Source organism: Ipomoea nil, unplaced genomic scaffold, assembly GCF_001879475.1.
Source record: "Ipomoea nil cultivar Tokyo-kokei standard unplaced genomic scaffold, Asagao_1.1 scaffold2704, whole genome shotgun sequence".
Taxonomy (NCBI): domain Eukaryota; kingdom Viridiplantae; phylum Streptophyta; class Magnoliopsida; order Solanales; family Convolvulaceae; genus Ipomoea; species Ipomoea nil.
In genome coordinates, this window is record NW_017619132.1 from 802,210 (window position 1) to 818,987 (window position 16,778).

Below are 16,778 nucleotides of genomic sequence, written 5' to 3' on the forward strand. Positions count from 1 at the left end.
GATAAATCTGGAAGGATTTGGAGATGAAGAATTCATCCTTACCATCGGTTTTTAGATTTTGGATGACATATACTAGTGGGTTCTTCTTACTGTTACTTTGTTAGCATTGGCGTATATTGGTACTTTGGTGTTAGTATTGGCATATATTGGTTGACTTTCTTACTGCTACTTTGTTAGTATTGGATAACACATATTGGTTGACTGCTCCTACTAAATAGTTCCATTATTTCTTTGCACATACAATACTGCAAGTTGTAGCATATTTTTGTTATTCTAGTGAAATCCATCTTCTTGATTACTGCAAATTATCAGGATCATTACAATTGGTATCAGAGCCCGTTACAAATGGTATCAGAGCTCGTTACAATTGGTATCGAAGCTCTTATCCATGGGAACACAAAACCCTACCACCATGGAAGCTCGACTGGACATGGTGGATGCTCAAATTGAGGAGTTGACCCTCAAAATTGATACACAATTCCAGGTAACCGAAAGATTTGGTGGAGAAATTAAGGGTTAATGTGTTTAGTTTGAGAGATGAGATGTCCAATCGGTATCAAAGCTCGTTACATTGAATTCGTGTCAATAGAGGATGATAGCATTTTCATGGTTCTTATGAATCGCATCCTCTTACGTGTTCTGGAGGCGTCTTCAAATTTACCCCATCTGTATGTGAACTTGATATTAAATTCTCTCCCTTCCACCAAAACTTTCCACCAAATTCTCTCCTCAGGACGCTTCTCAGTAGGGCACAGTTCACGCTGCTTTCGGCGGCGCTCATGCTTCTTAGGGCGTTCAGGCAGAGGCAGTTCACGCTACTTTCGACAACGGCGGTGCTCACGCTTCTCAGGGATTTCAAGCAAAGGCAGTTCACGTTCCTCAGTAAGGCGCAGTTCACGCTGCTTTCGGTGACAGCGGCGCTCACGCTTCTTAGGCCGTTCAGGCAGAGGTTATTCACGGTCCTTAGTAACACGTTCAGGCAGAGGCAGTTCTCGCTCCTCAGTAACGCGTTCAGGCAGAGACAGTTCTCGTTCCTCAGTAACGCGTTCAGGCAGAGGCAGTTCTCGCTCCTCAGGACGCTTCTCAGTAGGGCGCAGTTCATGCTCCTCTTTAGAAGGACACCGTTCAAGCAGTTTTCGGCGACGACGTCGCTCATTCTCATCCTCTTTCAAGCGTCTCTCCTCCTTCAGCTTCTTCTGAAAGCGTTTATTATTATTATTATTATTATTATTATTATTATTATTATTATTATTATTATTATTATTATTATTTTTGCATCAACCAAATATCTGTGAATTATCTTGAGCTTCATTTTCCTTTGGACTCATTTCAATGTTCGAGTTGCGCTTGCATTTCACCATCGTCGAGGGAGAGAGGAAATGAAACGTCGGATCATTAGAGTTTGTTGAGAGTTAGTTTTAGTGAATGTTATAAATATAGAATAGATTTGTACTGAGAGTATGCTTTTGAAATTGAATACACTTTCTCATATTTCTCTCTCTCTCTCTCCTCTATCCTCTCTTATGTCTATTTCCATCTTCTTGATTACTGCAAATTATCAGGATCATTACCATTGGTATCAGAGCTCGTTACAATTGGTATCAGATCTCGTTTTCTATTTTGTATGTTGCATCAACCATTTGTGGATTATGTCGAGCTAGCTACCGTGGATATGTTTGCGCGGCAGCCTATGTATACCGTCTTGTCCCAGAGTTTCAGTGAGGTGTTTGATTTAGTTGAAATGGGGAAGTATATTAAGTTTGTTGTGCTTTCAAATCTTTCGGATCCTGTGATTTCATTCACAACTTGTAAGTCTGTTTGATTATTTTAATTAAATTAGTTCATTTATTAGCTCTTATTAGCTTATAGGGAAGTGAATTTGTGTCAAGAGATGGAGATGGAGACCTGGTTCCTAAGAGTTTCATCCGCTTACTTGTTCTGTGCACGCCTCCAAATCTGCCCTCACCTGCACGTGGACTCGATAATAAGTTGTTTTCTATTGCCTGCTCTAAGCTGTTTGATCTTATTCAGTGTTATCGTAGGCTCACGGGCAACCTTGTGAGACAGCTTCACATGTCCCCAGACGCCATCAAAATCAGGGGATTACATGGCGTATCATTCTGGCATACAAGGTATGCCTAATTACTGTAATTTACTTAGTTTATTTAATTAATACTTATTTAATTGTGTATTTAGATCAATCAGGAATTACTGTTTATTTAATTAATACTTCATTAATTGTGTATTTAGATCAACCACATAGATAGGGAGATGGTGTTTGACTTGGACTCCAACGTGTTGGAAGAGGTTCTCTCCATCTGCCAAAGAAGGAGTTCAAGTTACATTTTATCTATTGAATGGAAAATTGGTCTTGTGGATAAATCTGGAAGGATTTGGAGATGAAGAATTCATCCTTACCATCGGTTTTTAGATTTTGGATGACATATACTAGTGGGTTCTTCTTACTGTTACTTTGTTAGCATTGGCGTATATTGGTACTTTGGTGTTAGTATTGGCATATATTGGTTGACTTTCTTACTGCTACTTTGTTAGTATTGGATAACACATATTGGTTGACTGCTCCTACTAAATAGTTCCATTATTTCTTTGCACATACAATACTGCAAGTTGTAGCATATTTTTGTTATTCTAGTGAAATCCATCTTCTTGATTACTGCAAATTATCAGGATCATTACAATTGGTATCAGAGCCCGTTACAAATGGTATCAGAGCTCGTTACAATTGGTATCGAAGCTCTTATCCATGGGAACACAAAACCCTACCACCATGGAAGCTCGACTGGACATGGTGGATGCTCAAATTGAGGAGTTGACCCTCAAAATTGATACACAATTCCAGGTAACCGAAAGATTTGGTGGAGAAATTAAGGGTTAATGTGTTTAGTTTGAGAGATGAGATGTCCAATTGGTATCAAAGCTCGTTACATTGAATTCGTGTCAATAGAGGATGATAGCATTTTCATGGTTCTTATGAATCGCATCCTCTTACGTGTTCTGGAGGCGTCTTCAAATTTACCCCATCTGTATGTGAACTTGATATTAAATTCTCTCCCTTCCACCAAAACTTTCCACCAAATTCTCTCCTCAGGACGCTTCTCAGTAGGGCACAGTTCACGCTGCTTTCGGCGGCGCTCATGCTTCTTAGGGCGTTCAGGCAGAGGCAGTTCACGCTACTTTCGACAACGGCGGTGCTCACGCTTCTCAGGGATTTCAAGCAAAGGCAGTTCACGTTCCTCAGTAAGGCGCAGTTCACGCTGCTTTCGGTGACAGCGGCGCTCACGCTTCTTAGGCCGTTCAGGCAGAGGTTATTCACGGTCCTTAGTAACACGTTCAGGCAGAGGCAGTTCTCGCTCCTCAGTAACGCGTTCAGGCAGAGACAGTTCTCGTTCCTCAGTAACGCGTTCAGGCAGAGGCAGTTCTCGCTCCTCAGGACGCTTCTCAGTAGGGCGCAGTTCATGCTCCTCTTTAGAAGGACACCGTTCAAGCAGTTTTCGGCGACGACGTCGCTCATTCTCATCCTCTTTCAAGCGTCTCTCCTCCTTCAGCTTCTTCTGAAAGCGTTTATTATTATTATTATTATTATTATTATTATTATTATTATTATTATTATTTTTGCATCAACCAAATATCTGTGAATTATCTTGAGCTTCATTTTCCTTTGGACTCATTTCAATGTTCGAGTTGCGCTTGCATTTCACCATCGTCGAGGGAGAGAGGAAATGAAACGTCGGATCATTAGAGTTTGTTGAGAGTTAGTTTTAGTGAATGTTATAAATATAGAATAGATTTGTACTGAGAGTATGCTTTTGAAATTGAATACACTTTCTCATATTTCTCTCTCTCTCTCTCTTCTATCCTCTCTTATGTCTATTTCCATCTTCTTGATTACTGCAAATTATCAGGATCATTACCATTGGTATCAGAGCTCGTTACAATTGGTATCAGATCTCGTTTTCTATTTTGTATGTTGCATCAACCATTTGTGGATTATGTCGAGCTAGCTACCGTGGATATGTTTGCGCGGCAGCCTATGTATACTGTCTTGTCCCAGAGTTTCAGTGAGGTGTTTGATTTAGTTGAAATGGGGAAGTATATTAAGTTTGCTGTGCTTTCAAATCTTTCGGATCCTGTGATTTCATTCACAACTTGTAAGTCTGTTTGATTATTTTAATTAAATTAGTTCATTTATTAGCTCTTATTAGCTTATAAGGAAGTGAATTTGTGTCAAGAGATGGAGATGGAGACCTGGTTCCTAAGAGTTTCATCCGCTTACTTGTTCTGTGCACGCCTCCAAATCTGCCCTCACCTGCACGTGGACTCGATAATAAGTTGTTTTCTATTGCCTGCTCTAAGCTGTTTGATCTTATTCAGTGTTATCGTAGGCTCACGGGCAACCTTGTGAGACAGCTTCACATGTCCCCAGACGCCATCAAAATCAGGGGGATTACATGGCGTATCATTCTGGCATACAAGGTATGCCTAATTACTGTAATTTACTTAGTTTATTTAATTAATACTTATTTAATTGAACATAAATTCTGTACCTAAATCAGATTTGAAAAATAAGTAAATATATAACATGTATATATGTCTTGTGTTGCGATTACTTTACGAGTATGAATTTTGTATCTCGACGTTTTGATTCAGTGTATATAATACTATGTAGACGGATCTATGATATAAATTGCCCCAAATAAGTCTTATGGGCTCTGATATCATATACTAGTCTAATTCCGTGCTGTTTGTGACAATCGTTATGCTATGGACCCGTGTCCAGCATACATTGTGGACACGGTAACGGTGCCGTTAGTGGCACCGTTATCTTCCACCATTTTTTTTTTTAATTTCAGACCGCTTCGTTATAGGAGCATATGTTCGTAATTTTATTACAATATATGTTCATAATTGTAAGTTCATAATGTCAGAGCTCTGTATTCATAACTCAATAACTGTACATTCATACTTCCATAACTGTACATTCATAATTCCGTAACTGTACATTCATAATTCAATAACTGTAAATTCATAATTTTTGAAACTCTATGTTCACAATTTTAGAGATCTATGTTCATAATTTTATCACTATATGTTCATAATTGTAAGTTCATAATGTCAGAGCTCTATGTTCATAATTCAATAACTGTATATTCATAATTCCATAACTATACATTCATAATTTCACAAATGAATAACGCCGTTAACGGCGAGACAAAATGATTTTTTTTTTAAAACTGAAATACCGTCATTTTTTCTGAAAACGATATCGTTTTGGACTGATGTCCACAATGTGTATTGTGGACACGAGTCCACGGCATAATTTGCCCTGTTCGTGACAGGCAGTTTCTACTTTCTACCATCCCATAGCCCATTTAAATTTATTGGGTCAGATCTAACTACTAACGTTCGCAGAAGGCCCAAAGCACAAAACCCGTAATTTTGTCCGACTTCCATTTTGGCATGTAGATAAGGACTGCAACTTTAAAAACTCTCTCTCTAAAACTACTTTGTCCCACTCGGCGTTGTTTTCAAGTCCACAGAGTTCTCTGTGTTCATAATTGTGGCGCTTGATTTTTTATTGCTTAATTATTCATCGTTCAATTGCCAGTTGAGCTGAACTGTCGCACTAGAGCTTAGCTTAGCTCGGAGAGAGTGTAGTGATGACGACGATGGAGAGCTTGATAGGTTTGGTAAATCGTATTCAGAGAGCTTGTACTGCTCTCGGCGACTACGGTGGCGACGACAACTCTTTCTCTTCTCTCTGGGACGCACTTCCGTCCGTCGCCGTCGTCGGCGGTCAGGTTAGTTAACTCAATTACCTTCGATTCTGTAGCTGCTGTTGAGCTTGGCTTGAGCGTGAAAATAAAGCGATAATTAGCAAATATGAGCTGAAATAAGAGAGAATGTGAGAATTTAACAGATAGTTTTGTTTCGAGTTTGATTTTATACTGCAAAGGAGTAGTGTTAATTTATTTATTTTTTGTCTTGCGAGCACGGCAAATTGTTTGCATTTGATAACTGTTTTGTAACGACATTCAGAGTTCTGGAAAATCTTCTGTGCTGGAAAGCGTAGTTGGACGGGATTTTCTTCCCCGAGGGTCCGGTGAGCAGAAAATAGTGTGTATTTTGTGTTCCGTTTGATGCTTATGTGTTGACTTTGTTTGAACTTTCCTCTTTGGTTTTGACAGGGATTGTTACGAGGCGGCCTTTGGTGTTACAGTTGCACAAGACAAACGATGGGCAGGAGGAGTATGCAGAATTCGCTCATTTACCAAGAAGACGGTTCAGTGATTTCTGTACGTGAATTATCATCTACAGTACTCGGAAGTTCTCTATTAAGTTGTCTATTATAGCACACTTGATCACAAGAATATGCTGGGACATGCAATTTTGACAGTGTGGATTTTCTTTTGCAGCCCTAGTTCGCAAAGAAATTCAGGATGAAACTGATAGACTAACAGGGAAAACAAAACAGATTTCTCCTGTTCCCATCCACCTCAGCATTTATTCACCCAATGGTATACCCTTCTTTTTGTAGCTCAGAAGCAAAAGGAGTATTTATGCTTGTTTCGTTGCATTTCTGAAAAATTCCATAGTTCATGGAGTAATTAAGCAAATTTCCTTGATTTATTGGGAATTGTCAGCTTCTCCATCCCCCTGCCCTCCCCCCTCTCTATCTCTCTCAACTCTATTTACCTTGCTAATTTGCTGACAGTCTGATACCTTGCCATGGCTGTATTATGTTGACAGTGGTCAACCTAACACTGATTGATTTGCCTGGTTTGACAAAAGTTGCTGTTGGTGAGTGCTTTACTTTTTCTATCTCTTCACTAGGGTGATTGCTTTGATTCTTTTAAGGTAATCGAAATACAAACAAACTTGTGCACTGCAGAGGGGCAGCCTGAAAGTATAGTCCAAGAAATTGAAAACATGGTTCGCACCTATGTTGACAAGGTAATGCAGCATCATCTTCTTGTTTCTATATTTGGATTGATCTAGTACTGTAGGATAAATCCTTAGGCATTTTGCAACTAGTTGGCTATTATTTCTTTGCGTTGTGTGTCAACTTGTCTATGCTTTCAACTCAACCTATAGTTCTATACTGTCATGCCATTATTATCCTGTTCTAATGTGTACTAGTTACTACTTATGTGATCACACTGCATCAGTTACATTCTGAATTATTTATTGTTCTTACACATGGCTTTGTAGCCAAACTGCATAATACTTGCAATATCCCCAGCCAATCAGGATATTGCCACATCAGATGCAATAAAACTTGCGAGGGAAGTGGATCCATCAGGTATATTGATTGTGAATCTTCGTGCCATTCTGTACCTGCAATATGTCATTTATTATTATTATTATTATTATTATTATTATTTAAAGAAAATTGTGTTCATTCATACAGGGGACCGAACATTTGGGGTGCTTACAAAGCTAGATCTGATGGATAAAGGAACTAATGCTTTGGATGTGAGTGCTCTCTTTCCACACCCCCTCTCCCCAACCTTTTTCTCCCAAACACCCCATTTTTAAGACTCTTTCTAGTTTTCTGTTTGTTCTTTAAATTTGGTGTGCATACAAAGCTAACTTGATGTATAAATGAACCAATGCGGGCATAGGGTTGAGTTCTCTGTTCCTCTTCTATAATCTCTCGAGAGCTTCTTTTCTAAGTTTTTTGTTGGCACTTATATAGGATTAGAGCATTTGCAGTTCAGTTAAATCTGTTCTGTTTTTGTAAATTATATACTGCTATTGACCACCAAATATGTAATCCTTCTCATTACTAAAGTTGCTTTCTTGTTACTTAAGGTTCTTGAAGGAAGAGCTTATCGCTTGCAACACCCTTGGGTGGGTATTGTAAACCGTTCCCAAGCTGATATAAACAAAAATGTTGATATGATCGTTGCAAGGAGAAAGGAACGTGAATATTTTGCTACAAGTCCTGAATATGGGCACCTCTCGAGTAAAATGGGTTCAGAGTACCTGGCAAAGCTTCTCTCAAAGGTGTGTTCTGGGGTGTCTTTCTAAAACCCTCTAATAGACATGTATCCATTATTTGCACAAAGTGTAGATCTGTGAAATACTGTTAACATCTTGATTTCAGCATTTGGAGTCTGTAATAAGAGCAAGAATACCAAGCATTACCTCTTTAATAAACAAAAGCATTGATGAACTTCAGTCGGAACTGGACCACCTTGGTAGGCCTATTGGGGTTGATGCAGGGGTCAGTTGCTTTCTTCTCTTTCAAGTTTCATCATTATTATTCTTATAATTGAGTGACATTCTTACTTATTCAGTGACTAAAATTTTTATTCAGGCTCAACTCTACACTATATTGGAACTATGCCGTGCCTTTTTCAAGATATTTAAGGAGCATCTCGATGGAGGGTATGCAACTTAAAATTTCCATTTTCACTTGATACCCTTGCTTTCACCATCTGTGGAGCATAGAAGTACTCCGTATTTTACTAGCCAAATTACAAAATATAATGAATTTGAGAATGAAAACGACTGGATTACACTTATAAGGCGTTGCAGGGAAATTGACTACACGATTGCTCACCACCAATTGTGTAGTTGTGCAAAAGCCTGTGAGGCTATTGTTAGCATTAGTCTCATTGAGATAAATTTAAAGAGTCTAGTAGTTGACTTTGTATAGACCACAAGGCATGATCTGTTATTAGTTGTATGTCTATTTACCTATGGTCACTGTTTTCTTTCCTGTTGGTTTGCATATCTAGTTCTATTGCTGACCCACATTTGAATTTGTTACCTACATCAGCCGGCCAGGTGGTGATAGAATCTATGGGGTTTTTGACAATCAGCTTCCTGCAGCTTTGAGAAAACTTCCATTCGATCGCCATCTATCTATTCAAAATGTGAGGAAAGTTGTTTCAGAGGCAGATGGTTACCAACCTCACTTGATTGCCCCCGAGCAAGGTTATAGACGGCTTATTGAGGGAGCTTTGAATTATTTTAGAGGCCCAGCTGAAGCTTCAGTAGATGCTGTAAGTGTTAATTGTACTTTTAGTTTATTGGAGTCAATTTTTGTGTGTATATTTATTTATGTGCTGTATTAAATATTAATCTTCTAAACCTGTAGCTTACCTATTCAATAAATATCAGGTTCACTTTGTTCTGAAGGAACTTGTGAGGAAGTCAATTGGGGAATGTCAGGTAAACTCTGTCTCTCTATCTGTGTGTGTCTGTATTTATTGTTTTTCCTGCTCTAAAGGGTTACAAGAGGCATTGCTTATCAGGTTTATTTATGTTCTTCCCACTTTTAACCCTTCCTATCCTTTTCTAACTTCAATGATGGAATAGGAGTTGAAGCGGTTTCCTAGTTTGCAAACTGCAATAGCTGCAGCTTCCAATCAAGCCTTGGAAAAGTTCCGTGAGGAAAGTAAGAAGACAGTAGTTAGACTTGTTGACATGGAAGCTGCCTACCTGACAGCTGATTTCTTCAGGAAACTTCCCCAGGAAGTGGAGAAAGGGGGAAAAGCAGCTGCAACTACAACAGTGGACAATTATTCAGAAGGTCACTTTAGGAGGATAGGGTCAAATGTATCATCTTATGTCAATATGGTATCAGACACTCTCAGGAACACTATTCCCAAAGCAGTGGTTCACTGTCAAGTGAAGGAGGCCAAACAGTCTTTACTGAATCACTTCTACACACGTATTGGGGGGAAAGAGGTACATTTCTTCCCCTTTTTTGGTGATTTAAGACTATGTCTGATTATACAACTGCAATAAAATCAAATGGCTTTAAATGAATAAAGACTTGACTTTTTGAATTATTTTTTTTTTAACCTTGGAACTTAAAAAATGGTTTCCAAGGTTCCTGAATTCTAACATTTCAACAAATTTAGCAAGAATCTTTAATAGTCAGGATGGAAACTGTTAAATCTGGCCAAAATAATCCAAACCAGGACTCTCCTCTCCCTCCTCTCAGTCACTCTCCAGACTTTCTGTACACTCAGCCATGGCTTCAACTATGTTTTCTCTCTTGGGCCATCCTCACTTGTTGCTCTATCACCTGCCATGGCTCCACCTTGCCATTTCTCAACTTCAGTCTATCTCCCTCCCACTCATTTATTTGTTCACGGTTGAACCTTCAATATACCACTGTTTAGCAGATATATGCATGCAGAACAGTGCCTCTGGTTTACAATCTAAGTTATTAACCATTAAATGCAAGCTTTCATTCTGAGTACATAACAAGCATTCCATTGTTAACTGGCATATGTGGCCGAGAATTTCACAGAACTTCCAATTTGAGTAAGCATACTCATCACGGTTCCACTCTTCGACTACATCTACTTAGGTTCAACCATCAGTGAATGGATGATGACTGTGGTCTTAGTTAACATCTAACTATGCCAACGCATTTATGTTAACTCAATCTAAGAATTATCAGTTTTGTCATCGCTTGTCCCATAGATCAACTGGAACACCATACTACATACCATGTATGTTCTTGTTGCATAGTCATGCTAAAAGCTTTTTATATGCCCCAGGGTAAGGCACTTGCAGAGTTGCTAGATGAAGATCCAGCATTGATGGAGAGGAGACAGCAGTGTGCCAAGAGGCTTGAACTGTACAAGAAAGCAAGGGATGAGATTGACTCTGTATCATGGGCTCGATGATATTAGTGAACGTTGTAGATGCCGGTATGATATTTCAGTTCGTGATCTGCATGAATCCAGATTGTTGCTGAATCTCACTTGTTCTGCGTTGTAATTACTTTGTTTGGTGTGTAGTGTTACTCCCGTTTAGATGCTGACAGACAACTGATACATTTGTCCTTAGTTTTGACAGCACTCCTGATGCTTTGTTCAATGAGTTATTTGGCTATAAATAGAATGGTTTGTGCATATCTCTGCCGTACATACTATTGTGACGAAAGAATAATGGATTTTTTTAGTCCTCTCATCCCCAGTAATTACATGGCCTCCCTCACTCCCTGTGCCGCCGGCTTTACCTTCTAAGGCCTTGTACTACAAAACATTTCATCATAGACTGCATAGTTCTCTTGAAAAAGAACATGACACTGCTCGTCATTGTGCAGGTTGCTAACTTGTGTCACCTGCAAGTTTCTAGACTCAACACTAAATTGTATACTTCTGCACGCAATGAGTCCAATTCAAATCTAAATCTTCAATGCTCGTAATAGAATTGAACCCCCACCTGCCAACATCCTACTTCTAGAAATAAATCTTAAAGTAAGACTTCTCATCCACTAGACGAATGCGATTGGACTCTAAAACGTTATTCTCTTAATAAAACTTTTTACCTTCTGAAAAATTAACACGTAGATGCTACTCCTGCAATAGTGCAATAATGAAGGGCAAATTATTCTGTAGACCTGGGTTTAAAATACACAATTTACATACGGAATGTTCACAATTTACTACTACAATAATGTAATAATAATGAAGGGCAAATTATTATGTGGACTCGGGTCCAAAATACAGAATTTATATACTTAATATTTACAATTTTGTAAAAAGTAAATTATGAACATTTAATATGTAAATTGTGAACATTAAGTATGTAAATTGTGAACATTCAATATGTAAATGGTGTATTTTGGACCTGGGTCCATCTTGCAAGGTGGACCCTGGTCCGTGATATACTTGGGGCTTTTCTGCAGAGCCCAACAGAGATTTGGGCTAAAGCAACCAAAATCCTGTCGACCCATTTTAATCCCGACAATTGACCCGATTATTTTTTAACCAAATTTCTTAAAACCCTCTTCTCTAAGAACATGGCTTCCATAGCTCCATATCCAGCTGAGTGCTTAGTGAAGAAAGGGAATGAGTCTGTTACAGCTATGGCAAATTCCTTCATCCTCGTTCCCAAAACGTATTCGTCTCCCTCTCACTGTCTCTCTCAAATACATGTATAAGCACTCTTACATATACGCTCGTGCATGTATAAACAGACATACATGTGCAGAAATCTCGTATGATTTCAGTGTTTATGTTTCGGGAATGCTCTTTTGGGGTTCTAAATTCATTTCAATATTCGCTTAATTTTGTTTGTTTGTTTTTGGCTTGGTGTCAGTGGTATTTGATACCCAAACTCCAGCTGAGAAAGTTTGTTTTTTTACCCCTCCATTTCTGTACCAATTTGATAGTGTAAATGCATTCATATTTCTGTTGCATAGTGGTTCTCACTCTTCTTGTCATTCTAATGAATGATTTTGCCTCCAATTACAGTAGGTCTGCGTACAGTTCCTGGGAGAGTTATGCATCCAATGACATGCTTGTGTAAGCAAGTGCAAACTACTGCTTATGAAATTGTGAATGGCAGCTATATTCCTAGTCATGATTCCAAACTGGATAGCGACAAAGTAAGCATCTTTCTGAACCATTGTACGAGAACAAAGGTTAAATGTCCACATGCTTCAATCCAAAGCATGCAGGAGAGTGTAAAATTATGGATTTTGCAAGGGAATTATTGGCCTCCCAGCTCACCTGCAATCATATTTCTTGCTGGCTTCTAAGTTTCTGCCAATGACACCTTGAACAATGTTAGCCATTAGGGCATCTATTGCTTCCTAAGACTTTAGAAGCAATGTTTATGCAAACCTCTTATCTGCCTTAATTTGGCTGCTGACCTACTCTACTGGGGTGTTCTTGACATTCGAATTATATGCAATCTCTCTTTTGTTTCAGGTACAATCAAAAGCTACAGTAGAAAACACTGGTGCCTTTAGAAAGCTACCCATGGTAATGCCATCAATAGATATACTATATTCAGCACTGAGGAAAGCAAAGAGGGTTTCACCTACAAAGGGTAGTTTCTGTACATGCATGCTAATTTTAACATTAGGCACCAACTGGATTTTAAAAAATAGATAACAAGAAAGTTTTCATGGTACTTAGTTTTCGTGTTTAAACAGGCATTGCAAATATTGCCAAGCGAGAGAGAAATCGGGGGGCAAAACAGCTTGATGCGTTACTGAAGGTAATTTTTTTTTTTTTTTTTAATAAGAATGTACATATGATACTTGTGCTTTTGCTTGTCTCAAATGAAAGAAATGGATTATTTCATATTAACATTTTGCTTGTATATTTCCACCTGCAGGAGCTTGCTCTTCCATTGAGGACGTATAAGGAGACTTTCCCAAGAAAAGAATATTTGCACCCTTATGAAAGATCTTTGATTGAGTTGACACTTGGAGATGGAAACTATGAAGCGGTAAAGCTTCAAATACGCCTCAAGTTTTGTATGGTTGACTGGAGCATGCATATTTGTCCTTATTCATCTTGGTCTTATAGCTATTATCATTGGCAGGCATTGGGAAAGATTGAAGCATTAAGGAAGAAGGTGGTATCAGTTGGAAAAGAACATGCCTCTCTCTGTGCCAAGGTAGAAGTCTTTTCTTTCACCAGATAACCACTTTGCCTCTCTTGCTGCCCCTACATCTTTTATCCTTGTATACCCTGGGTAGATTAATTTCATAAGTTGTCTGGATGAACGCCTGGTTTACTCTTTTCAGATTGAATATAATATGTAATCTCCTGCATTTGTAATTGGAAAAATTGTACTAGGTGTTAAAGATAGATAGTGCTTAAAATGTTCAGATTCAGGAAATGGTGCTATCATGTTGAAGTTCTGCAGAAGAAGTTTAAGGTTTTGGATAATGAAAAGAATATAATTTGTTGTTTTGATATGTCCTGAACTGCTAAAAGCATGGGGCAGTTTAGCAGATATGGGGATTCAAATGAATGTTGATGGATTATGAAGTATGAACTACACGACATGCATAAAATATACCATCTTTTTAGTTGTGCTAAACAGGTACAATATCCTATATGCATGTCTTATTAGAGAGTTGCACTGATGGGTGGGGGAATTGATGATATAATAATCCATTGGAAGTTTCTTGACACCTATTTTCTCTCACTATATTAATAGGTTAATTTTGTTTTTTTTTTTCTTCTTCAATTTACCATGCATTGTCCTTTTTCCCAATTTCATCTCTACTGGTAGGTTTCAAGCTAAATTATCACATACTTTGCAGTCAATGTCAAAGCGTGAGGCAGAGGAGCGATTGAGTGAGGTGAACAACTATCTACACTTTGAATGAGACTTGTTCATGTAATGTAGATAATTATCAGGATTATGATATAATATACAGGGAATGAAAAAACTTGAAGAAATTTTTCAAAGTGAAGGAAAGGCTGTCGACAAACTGTTGGACATTGCCAAGGTAAGAGGTTGTAGAAAACATGAAATGCGTGGTAGGTTACTCTTATCATGCAAATAATGTTCAGGTTCTCATCACACATCATTTCCTGTTCCATTTATTTGACTTGATATTTTAAAGTAACTCTCTTGACTTGAAGATGGTTGCAATATATGTTCTAAATTAAGAAACCTCACAATTTGCCTTTCTCTGACTATTACTTTGGGCTGTAGACATTGCGAGCAATGCCAGTTATTGATTTGGAAACACCAACTCTTTGTCTTGTTGGGGCTCCGAATGTAGGAAAATCATCTTTGGTTCGTATACTTTCAACAGGGAAACCTGAGGTATGCACTCCATAGGTCTCTTTGTTTTATGAACACTGTCCAGTATCCTAACTGTTAGAAATGGTCTTTTGCTATGACAGCAAGTGCCTTGTCCTTCAGGTAGATATAAGAGCTACTCTGATTTGGTCCTTCGGGAAGCTCTTATTCAGTCATTTGGTCCTTCTACTTCTATTCATGCGATTCAATACTTATATACTGCTATATTTTAAAACAAGAAATAATGCAAAATTAGTGTAATTCGAATGTATTTACTTATGGGTCTGATATCTGAAGTTAAATCTAAATGGACAACTGAGTATTTCTGTTGCATATAATTTAGATCTGCAATTATCCATTTACAACTCGAGGAATTTTAATGGGCCATATTACATTGAGCTACCAGAATTTTCAGGTTTGCCATTGTCTCGAATGCTAGTATATTTTACCCATATTTCCATGCATTTCTTCTACAATTTCACTTACAGTATTTTTTGTCTTCAGGTCACTGATACCCCTGGTATCTTGAGGAGGCATGATGGTATGACTCAGGTCTTTATGTTTTTTTTTTTTTTTTTTTTTTTAACAAAAAACAAAACTTTATTAAGCAAAGGAATTAAAATGTCTTACAACTGATGGTCCAAAAGTGACCATAACACATACTCAGCCCTTGTGATTGGGCCTATACTAATATAAAGAAACTAAGATAAAGGATGGACTCAAGCCCTAACAGGCCAGGCCTAAAGAATGCAAGAGGCAAAAATTTTGTTTTACTATCCAACGAGTTTGTTGTTAATGACTTAGTAAATAACGTGAAGCTAGATTTTGCCTTAGTAGTTTTAGTTTTGTATTTTATTTTCCTCGACTGAATCTGCAGAGGACAGGAACAATTTGGAAAAGTTGACGCTTGCTGTTCTCACTCACTTGCCAACTGCTGTACTCTACGTCCATGATTTATCTGGGGAATGCGGGACATCACCTTCTGATCAGGTGTATTGCGTATTTCAGACTTTTTGATATGGGAAATATTCAACCTAGCCAAAATGCTCGTTAATTCTTATTGATAAACTCTAGGAAATTATCTGTTCTTCAATGGGTTATTTTCCAAGGTTGATTGCTTTTCTTTTCTGGTGCAGTTTGCGATTTACAAGGAAATAAGAGCCCGGTTTAGTGATCATATTTGGCTCGACGTTGTCTCTAAATGTGACTTGCTGCGAGAATCTCCTGTCATCTTTGTAACAGAAGATGGTAAAGCCGATGACTCTGAGCTGGCGAGGTATCGGAAAATGGGACCTGATGGAGCGTTACACGTGTCAGTAAAGAACGAAGTCGGGCTTGATGATGTTAGTACCCTGTTCCCCTTGCATATATAGATATAGACACAAATGAGCATTTTCCTAGGATGTCTATCATTTTAAAAACCAATGCGTGGTCCTCGATTAACTCCAGCATTTTCGTTTTGGCTCTTGCAGTTAAAGAGCAGAGTCCATCATCTCCTTATCTCTCAATCAGCAAGGATTAAAACCCACAACAGCAATCAAGAAGACCTCGGGAGTCCCCAGATAGTCGGTTTGTGAACTCCCGAGAAACACATCCTTGTATATTCCAGCAGAGCCTCCGGCTCCAAGGCCGACAACTAACATCCTCAACAGATTATGCAACCATGAAGCCCTCGGTCCTCCCGATCCATACCTGTTGCCAAGAACGCAGTTTTGACAAGATTGTGAGCAGTGTTGGTGCCAGATTCTTGCCGGGCATAAATCTAACATTTTTTTAACCAAAAGAGGAAGATAAGATATGCTGCATTGTGATCTCTTTTGACACTGGATTTGATACTGCACTCGATTGGTAAACATTCAACTAGTTCTCCACCGTCCAAGCCCACCCACGACAGCTGTATGTGGAATCGGATTCTATTCTTCCATGTTTGTTCCCACCATTTCTATATAGTTAAATCTTTCTTTCTTTCTGCATAGCTTCAATTCCATAGGTTTAGATTCGTGACGTTTTTCAGTATCGATTCCTATAGCAGGTGACAATGAGAGCAACACACCACTTGAATGGTGCTTCAAATCTCTGAACTTGCAGTTTACCGCTATTCACTCAAGAAGTTGCATTCATATTCATTGTTTAAGGGTTTTTTTTTTTTTTTTTTTTTTCGGGGCAAGGGAATCCAGGCCCCGAAATGCATTCATATTTACTTTAACATTAAGATAATAATTGAAATATCT

At 38.4% G+C, this 16,778-nt stretch overlaps 2 protein-coding genes across 3 annotated transcripts; both read left to right on the plus strand.

Moving 5' to 3' along the window:
- The first annotated feature begins 5,518 nt into the window (after window positions 1-5,518).
- Window positions 5,519-10,950, plus strand: LOC109156062 (dynamin-related protein 1E-like). 2 transcript variants are annotated; one of them, XM_019303858.1, is made up of 15 exons: window positions 5,520-5,819; window positions 6,058-6,121; window positions 6,207-6,314; window positions 6,435-6,536; window positions 6,769-6,819; window positions 6,911-6,972; window positions 7,231-7,321; window positions 7,430-7,494; window positions 7,834-8,028; window positions 8,129-8,248; window positions 8,342-8,412; window positions 8,807-9,032; window positions 9,151-9,201; window positions 9,349-9,720; window positions 10,545-10,950. In XM_019303858.1, exons 1-15 carry the CDS (start codon window positions 5,679-5,681, stop codon window positions 10,671-10,673), a joined length of 1,848 nt encoding a protein of 615 aa, XP_019159403.1. In that variant the 5' UTR covers window positions 5,520-5,678; the 3' UTR covers window positions 10,674-10,950. The 2 variants fall into 2 exon arrangements, with proteins under 2 accessions (XP_019159404.1, XP_019159403.1); XM_019303859.1 differs by lacking the exon at window positions 8,129-8,248 and having other exon boundaries at window positions 5,519-5,819.
- An 843-nt stretch (window positions 10,951-11,793) lies between these two features.
- On the plus strand, window positions 11,794-16,673 carry LOC109156063 (nucleolar GTP-binding protein 1). The gene is made up of 14 exons (XM_019303860.1): window positions 11,794-11,892; window positions 12,249-12,382; window positions 12,708-12,828; window positions 12,935-12,999; window positions 13,120-13,233; window positions 13,330-13,404; window positions 14,060-14,098; window positions 14,177-14,248; window positions 14,458-14,571; window positions 14,891-14,962; window positions 15,052-15,088; window positions 15,425-15,537; window positions 15,684-15,890; window positions 16,020-16,673. The coding sequence occupies exons 1-14, from the start codon at window positions 11,844-11,846 to the stop codon at window positions 16,122-16,124; spliced, it is 1,317 nt and encodes a 438-aa protein (XP_019159405.1). The 5' UTR covers window positions 11,794-11,843; the 3' UTR covers window positions 16,125-16,673.
- The last annotated feature ends 105 nt before the right edge of the window (window positions 16,674-16,778 follow it).

Bases quoted from the DNA above. Each gene is read 5' to 3' on its own strand.
- LOC109156062 (XM_019303858.1), top strand. From the start codon at position 5,679: ATGACGACGATGGAGAGCTTGATAGGTTTGGTAAATCGTATTCAGAGA. The intron at 6,122-6,206 runs GTGAGCAGAAAA...TGGTTTTGACAG, and splicing joins TTTTCTTCCCCGAGGGTCCG to GGATTGTTACGAGGCGGCCT. The intron at 9,033-9,150 runs GTAAGTGTTAAT...AATAAATATCAG, and splicing joins CTGAAGCTTCAGTAGATGCT to GTTCACTTTGTTCTGAAGGA.
- LOC109156063 (XM_019303860.1), top strand. From the start codon at position 11,844: ATGAGTCTGTTACAGCTATGGCAAATTCCTTCATCCTCGTTCCCAAAA. The intron at 12,829-12,934 runs GTAGTTTCTGTA...GTGTTTAAACAG, and splicing joins GAGGGTTTCACCTACAAAGG to GCATTGCAAATATTGCCAAG. The intron at 13,000-13,119 runs GTAATTTTTTTT...TTCCACCTGCAG, and splicing joins AGCTTGATGCGTTACTGAAG to GAGCTTGCTCTTCCATTGAG.